At 35.7% G+C, this 8228-nt stretch overlaps 1 protein-coding gene across 1 annotated transcript; it reads right to left on the reverse strand.

Moving 5' to 3' along the window:
• Positions 1-650: 650 nt before the first annotated feature.
• sox3 (SRY-box transcription factor 3) lies at positions 651-1880 on the reverse strand. Its single transcript, XM_055178810.2, has one exon. The coding sequence runs from the start codon at positions 1676-1678 to the stop codon at positions 785-787; it is 894 nt and encodes a 297-aa protein (XP_055034785.1). The 5' UTR covers positions 1679-1880; the 3' UTR covers positions 651-784.
• Between the last annotated feature and the right edge of the window lie 6348 nt (positions 1881-8228).

Raw genomic sequence — 8228 nt, forward strand, 5'->3', positions numbered from 1 at the left:
AAATTACAATAATCACACATATTGCTACGGGTGAATTGCCCATTTAAAAAAATAAACCATATCTAGTCGGGTAACTTTTTGTAAAAACAAATTTATTCATTTAGGAATAGGATGGTAACCGTAAGTTTAAATAAAACTTTCCGTCCCACATAATGGGTTAACCTGATACTGCAATAACATTACAGAAATGAATATTCACAAAACAAAAGAAGAACATTTCAACAAAACGTACAGTGGTTCACAAGCTTTAAAACAACTTACTATAAATAAAACAAACTTTGCGCTTGCGACCAGCACAGTCTTTCATTTGAATAAAACCTAGTTCATAAACGAAGAACAAAAGACTACACAGATTTTGGACACAGCCAACAAAACTGACATTCTAAAAATAAGTGTAAACATTTATGAGTGAACGTACTCTCCTGCCACTTTTCTTTCATTTTTTTTGTTTTTGAAATACGGCCTCATCACGAAGCCACGTGCCTTTTCTTTATAGAGACAAACTCTGACGGCAAACAAGTCAGAAGTCCAATAATCTTCTACAGACGTTTGATTGCGTTACAGCTTATGATAAAAAGCTCCTTTGCAATACAATTCATTTAGTTGGGCGCAACACTCAAAATGAAGTCCCCGATATGTCGTCATAAAATTCTTTAAAACGGACAGCTCGTTGAGATTAAAAATAGTTTCTTTTTTTGTAAAAACAAAATTGAACTTCGATTCTCTTTTTTGCAAATCAAAATGTTCAAGTATCCGAAGTACTTAGTCTTTTTTTTAGAGTCTTTCAAATGTGGGTTAGGGGTAGTGTTCCGTTCACCCCAGTCCCTGCGCTCTGATAGTGCGGATGAACGCTGTGTAACCGACTGGTCTGTAGAGCGGAGTGCTCGGCGCTTTCTCCTCCGGGAGGCAGGTACATGCTTATCATATCCCTCAGGTCTCCCAAACAAGCACGCTGAGAGTGAGAGGTTATGGCCGGAGGTGGAGAGCTGGGTTCCGTCTTGCACACCGATGCCATGGAGCCCAAACCCATTGCGCTGGAGGTTTGCTGTGTGTATGCTGGTGACATGCTGTATGTGGAAGCTGCGTTCATGTAAGTTTGGGCAGAGGACATCATAGGGTACTGAAGTCCCGCCATGTCGTACCGGTGCATCTGCTGAATCTGAGGGCTGTTCATGCTGGGATGTTGTTGGTAGGCCAGCTGGTCCTGCATGAGGGAGTACGCACTGTTCGTCCATCCGTTCATGTGCGTGTAGTCCATCCGCTGGCCCACGGAGACGCCGCTGTTGACAGCGTTGGCACCTGGCGCCAATAGTCCTCCAGGCAAGGAATATTTGTCTTTCTTCAACAGGGTCTTGGTCTTCCTGCGGGGACGGTATTTGTAATCCGGGTGCTCCTTCATGTGCATGGCTCGTAACCGCTTGGCCTCGTCAATGAAAGGTCTCTTCTCCGCATCAGTCAAAAGTTTCCAGTCGGCACCGAGACGCTTGCTGATTTCGGAGTTGTGCATTTTAGGATTCTCTTGTGCCATCTTCCTCCGCTGTCCGCGAGACCACACCATGAAAGCATTCATAGGCCGCTTCACCCGGTCCTGGTCATTGGCACTGCTGTTTTTGCCGCCCGCCGCCGTGTTGGACTGCGGAAGGGGACTTTTGATCTCGGTTTCCATCATGTTATACATTTAAACGACTTAAAAGCGGTGACAAGCACCTGCAATAAAAAAGCGTCAAGAAACCTGAAGTAGCCGGTGGTCAGTCAAAAAGTTGCTCAAAGAGTGCTCAAAAGTCTGGTTGAGTGAAAGTCACTAAGCTCTTTCAGATTGCTCCACAACAGTCCCGAGTGTTTTGCTCTGCTCTGCCACGGAACTCTGCAAACTTGTGTGCTAAGCTCAGCTGTTAATAGAGGCTCGGCCATGTGATTTGGATTGACAGCATAACAATGAGCTCAGCTCCGACCAATCAGAGAGCGCCTCACGCTACCATTCAAGAAGCGCGCTGCCAATGTACGACTATGTTTCGGGATGCACTTTTAGTGGAATAAAATACTGGTAACCACTTTGCACTTTTACAAAAGTAATCACTTTGCAAATACTGTCTTAACACCGTCGTTTTCTACTGGAAAATGTTACTGTTATCCCACTTTTGCCGTCGGTGAAAAACCTGTCCAATGTTTAAAACAGCTACAGAAATATTTTGAATTAAAATTTTGTAAATTACCTAAATTTACTGTAAACTCGATAACGCTGCACAGCCAAAGAGACATAACTGAAATATAACTTAAAAACTGTAAACATCTATACTTAAAAAAATGAATGTTATTTTTGTATTCCACTAAAAACAATGCATGTTATTTTCCGTTTTTTCTATCATTTAAGAAAGATACAGGTGAAAATGTTATATTATATGTTTTTACAAAGGTTGAATACATACGTTAAAATAGCCTACTGTAAACGTGCTGAAGCTGAGGCTATTATGGTTAATTCATATTAAATGCTTACCTTTTCATTTTTATCTTTTTGTTTGTATGAGTTTGCATTACATTACATTGTTTACGCACTAATGTATGACTTAAACATTTAAGGCATTACATTATTTTTAATTAGATTTTAATATAATATACAGCCAAATGATTGCTGCGGGAATTCAAGCACTGACACTGATTAAAGTATTTATACTTTACCAACAAAAAGGGCAAATGACAGCTCTTAACTTTCACTTACGCTTTTATTTTCAGTAGAGTAAATTGTGATTTCATTTATAGGCTGTTAAGTTGAATTAATTTATAAGTTTTGTGTGACTTAAAATGCCATTATAAAAGCAAAAAAGCTTTGCCTTTTATAATAGTTAACTGAATTTTGCGTTTGAATGTTACTTTTAATGTTTTTGCGAATTGCTCACGAACGACGTCGTCCACAGTAAAAAAATAATAATACATTATCGCCCCCATGTGGATCAGATTTGTATGGTCTGAAGCAGAGATAGGCTACGTCTTAAACACATTTTTTTTAAGCGCTGTGATCGCATGTATACTTACTATTACTGATTTGAACAACATTATAGGTCTAGTTTGGAGCACCAATGTTAATTGCTTAATTTTTAAATAAACACTTATTGTCAAAAGCTGCAATCATTCCACTTATTATTATGCCCTTGCAAATCACTCAAGTCATACAAATTAAATCTGTTAAGGTTGGGACAGGTTTTCTGTCTCCCGGGGAGAACTTACACCTTCAAATGGTCATTATTAGCACATTGTCCATCGAGACTACTGTCATTTAACACATTCAACGCCATGGAGACTGAACGATTAAAGTATTGAATATTCACCAGTGGCTGTTAACACCACACACTAACGACTCATCTATTTAGAGCAGTTTTAGCATGTGTGACCGATTTGTAAAACATGTACACCAACACGTCTGCGTTATTTACTTACAAGAGGGTGTCGATGCTACTCAGGCAGATGTTTACCAATGCAGCGTAATGCATGAATATTCATCATATAAATTCATGGTTTAAAAAAATTGGCGACTTCGAGGATGCCCATGAATAAATTTGTTTTTTATTAAACATATGTTCGTTTAATATTTTTATATATTAGTTTGTAATATTTATTTGCTTAAATAGTTTTTGTTTCTACAGTAGATTGTAGTAACTACATTGTTATTTATTATTACTTTAGTTAATTATTACTACATACAAAGCCTAATATTTTACTTATCGCGGTGAATATAATCGATAACGAGGAATTGAAATATTGTTACAATCCCTGTCTTCTTTTCCGCCGTATTAAAGTAGATCTGTAAAAGCATCATTAGTCACTTTCTATTAATATGAATGCACAATCCGTTATGACAAAAGTTCTCATTAGAGACTTATTCCACGAAACCGGTGATTTATCCGAGTGGTTTCAGGAACATATCCTCTTGTAATCTGCTTATGGAAATGTAAGAGACTGCGGGAAAAGGAAAACTCCCAGTTACCCGGAGCTCGGTAATGAGGGCTTCTGTTCTCCAAATTTCCCAATTAACGTAAGCTAAAGGCCGAGGACCACCAGGAAAGCCTGCCAGTGTTCAACATCATTGAGCTTTGAGCCCCAGGCTTTCGAAAATCACTCACGTGTATGATGGCAGAGCAGTGAATTTTCTATTAGTGTAGTAGGTAATAAGCAAAGTCTGTTCAAATGACCTGAATGGATCCAAACCGTCATTTAGATAAAACAATTAAAGGTCATTGTGTGTTGTTTAAATTAATATCCGACGTAAATTATCGTTCGAAATTTCATGGTATGCAAAACACTGAAATTACTCAACCTTTTCAGTAAAACACGATAAAAAATGTCAAATTCAAGCTAACGGCTGTTTAATGTCATTGCCATTTTTATTAGCTAACCGTTTTAAACAACTTGTTTTTTCGAGTACAGAAATATCTTACGTGACTTTCTATATTTTTTTTATTATCATGCAAAGTGTTGTTTTCAGATTGTGGTAGCTTTTCGCATATAATTAGGCTAACGGAATCTAGCAAATTAAAATATTAGTAAATGTTAGCAAATGCATAAACAACAACAAACTGTCACAGCGCCTATACAATTTAGGTCAACTTGATTTAGCCAAATCACACGACACACCGATTTTCAATCACTATTTTAAAAATAAACTTGTTTCATACCGAATGGAAAACACATGTTATGACTTTATAAAATCCTTCTGATTAGATGAGAACAATACAGTTACATTTTAAGACATTTAATTTAAATGAATTCAAACTGCATAACACTTTAAGCGAACGTATCTCTTAGTTAAATCAACAGCCAAACAATCCTAAAATAATAAAACGCTTTTATGTTATCTTTACCCCTGGTATTTGAGATCAAATACAGTACATGTGCCATTGCCTTAAATTGTGCTTAACCTCGTAAGCGTGAGAATTAATAACTTTTGTTTCAACTCACTGGCTGCGGATAAGGGCAGAGTTAACAGACTGGTTTTTCAATTGCAGCCACAATGAAGACCGTCTCATTGGGATTTGCATGATTTTTAACCCAATATGCAAATGAAGATGCAATTTCAGCACGGTCTGTTATTCCTATTGTGTTTAACTGAATGCTTGCGTATCTTCTGTGGTTTTGACACTGATAAAATAATATTCACTGGTCAATTTAAAGAAAAGAAGAGGTTAGAGTCTGACCTTCTTTTAGATGTCACTGCGACCTATATCGGAATGATGTCCTATTTTTACTTGAAAGTCCTCTCTTTATTAAAATAAGGTAGTAATGATCTGTAAAATATACAGCTATATAAAATTTAGATATAAAATAGCACACTTCTTACGTTTATTGGGTAAGTTTTGCCTGTGCTTTACATAATGCGTTTTAGCCACCAATTCTGCACAAATCCAAATCGTATATTATAAAATATACAAGTTAAAATGCGGAGAGTTAATCTTTACAACCTTACATAATATTTACAACATTTTATCAAGCGAAAACAACATCGTTTAGAAAGCTTAAGAACTATTAATTTGTTATTTGAATGACAATTACGGAGTATCAAATGAAGAGCAATAATAGTAGGCTTCTGCAGTTTAAAGCCACTAATTTATCGAAAGTGTCAGACAATGTTCACAAATGATTACTTAGCCTATCTGCCATCTAAATCGTCTAAAATTACATGCTTGTCAAAAGAAAAAAAATACTACACTGAAGGGCACAATAATCTCAACCCCATATCCACATTTTGACATACAACCAGGTTTTACCATCTGGCACTGTAATTTAGAGTTTCGCTAAATACCGGATTGTGTTTGTTTCTTTATCAATAAAGTGTTCATTCCGATACAGACAGTTGCCTCAAAGAAAGATACAGGAATGCAAGGTGAACTCTATTGAAAGTTATAGAGCATTTGTCTTCCATTGTTGTTTAATTTTGTCATCAAACTATAAGCACAGTCCAAGAAAAGATCACTTTTACCTGTAAAAGAAATCATAGTTAATTCCAAAAAAGTATATACCTATCATGCACTGGCCTGGATATAAACACAACACAGATTTATCTGTCACAGAATTGCAACAAGCTTAAATAAACAACTTAAATACACAACAACCTTCTATTTTATTTTAAACCTTAAACCTAAATTGTTTTATTTATGTCTGTTGAACCTCAGTCTGCATCTATAAGAAGAATGCAGAACATGGCCACCTATGCTCATCCAAATATTTACACAATAATACAGAGGTGTACTGACTTTTTATATTTAACTTGTTCAATACTGATGACATTTTAATATTTATTTAAAATGTACAACAACATTTTTGACTGTGTTAAAAAGAACATGAGTAAAAAAGAGATGTGTGTTGCATGGCAGAAGAATAAAGGAATGTTTCAGGAGCCCTTTACCCCAGTCAGTGATGAATAGGACTTCTGATCTAATGCAGCATTAGGCTAATGTGCACACATCATCCGGAGGGGCATTAAGACATGCAGCTATTTGCTCCTCAATGACAACATTTTTCTACAATATCTTTAACTTTCAGGAGGAATTTTTTTGAGAAACATTAATAAAAACACATTTGGTACATGATGCGTTAAATGAAAATAGTTTTAACTACATTTATCCCTATCAAATGAAGGCTAATTTCAATTAAACTGCTAATTTAATTAAGCAGAAAATTACTATAAATATAGTTTTGATTAAATCAATGAGCAAATTCTAATAGCACAAGCAATTGTCTTTGAATGTAAGAGGTGTTATTAGCTGCAGCTAAATGTATCTGTTAAGGAAAATGAAGAGGTTTATAACATCTTTAGGGTAAATGGCTCTCAGACTACACAAACACCTGGGAGTTATGTCTATAGCCAAATTATTTATATATTTAAATGGTATCCTGGTAAATTATATTATATGAATTTAAAATACACAAATGTTGTCTTATAAGCTTTTCGAAGCAGATCAGAATTGTCATGACTGAAATGCCATCATTGGCTGAAAGGCTAATTACAGCCCCCATTATTTCCCATGTATCTTTTGAATCATTTCCATGTACTACAGTTTCCCCAAAACAATAGAAACTTTCACTTTTTTTGTTTAGCACAGAATGCTGAGTTGTCTGATTTTGCTTTTTACCAAATGTGGCAAGCAGATGGCTTTTGTTTTAAAGATAATTAAGATCCCACTAATCTGGTGCCTTTTAAAATGAAACAGTCGCTTCGTCAGTCCTTCATTAGCTAAGATAATATTGTGAAAAAGCACAATTAATTTGCAGGGTATATCTCTAATTCATTAAATACTCCCAATTTTGTAATATGATTAATGCCACAAAGTTGTTATCTTTAAATTATTCTAAAATTAATATGTAGTGATAAAACTTTATGCATTATTAGCAAGAGCTGAGGTTTTGGCTGTGCCAAAAGCCTGGAGAACTAATTATGGAGGGTAATTTATTAAATCTGGGGGAAGAAACAAACAACTATAAATTGATATATTAATCATGTGCTTCATTACGTTAATCTGAGAGCGATTTTGGGTGAAAATGACAAATCTCTGTTGAGCAGCCAGAACTTGATAATGGAGATACTGGTCATAAATTAAGTCCACATAAAGGTCTCATTAAAAGAAGCATAATTTAATTAAGAGTTAGCCATCGCCCTCTATATGCATTAATTACCTTGAGTATGATAAGATGAGTTTTGGGACTACTGATGATTTCATTATGGCCAGTGTTGCTGCTAACTGTGGCAGAGACCTGCTGTTGTTGACAGGATAATGGATTGGGTGTCTGAGGATGAAGCTGTTCACCTTGGCTAAGAGAACAGAGAGGAGAAACAGAGGACTATACTGGACCATCATACTGTAGCTGGACATCACCACTATACAAATGCTTTGTCCATATTTCTTATTTCCCCCCACATGATAAATGTCTGAGTATTTTCCATAAAAACTCTGTGGCGTGTTTAATATGGTTTCAACATCTCTATTTTAAATTGGGGTTTTGGTGATATATTTCTCCCATTTGTCGAAACCCATTTAAAACATTTTAATTCAGAATTAAAAACATTTAGGAAGAAATAAAGAGTTTGGTTCCAAAGCGAGATAACGCTGTTTTTTGTTTACATTTTTCAGAAATAAAGACCTGACATTACATATTCTCTTGGCCAGACTTACTTGGTTATCTCTATTTGGTCTGTGCAGTACATGCAATATCTAACATTATGCTAAATGACGCATATAAAA

This window comes from Misgurnus anguillicaudatus, chromosome 16 (genome assembly GCF_027580225.2).
Source record: "Misgurnus anguillicaudatus chromosome 16, ASM2758022v2, whole genome shotgun sequence".
Taxonomy (NCBI): Eukaryota; Metazoa; Chordata; class Actinopteri; order Cypriniformes; family Cobitidae; genus Misgurnus; species Misgurnus anguillicaudatus.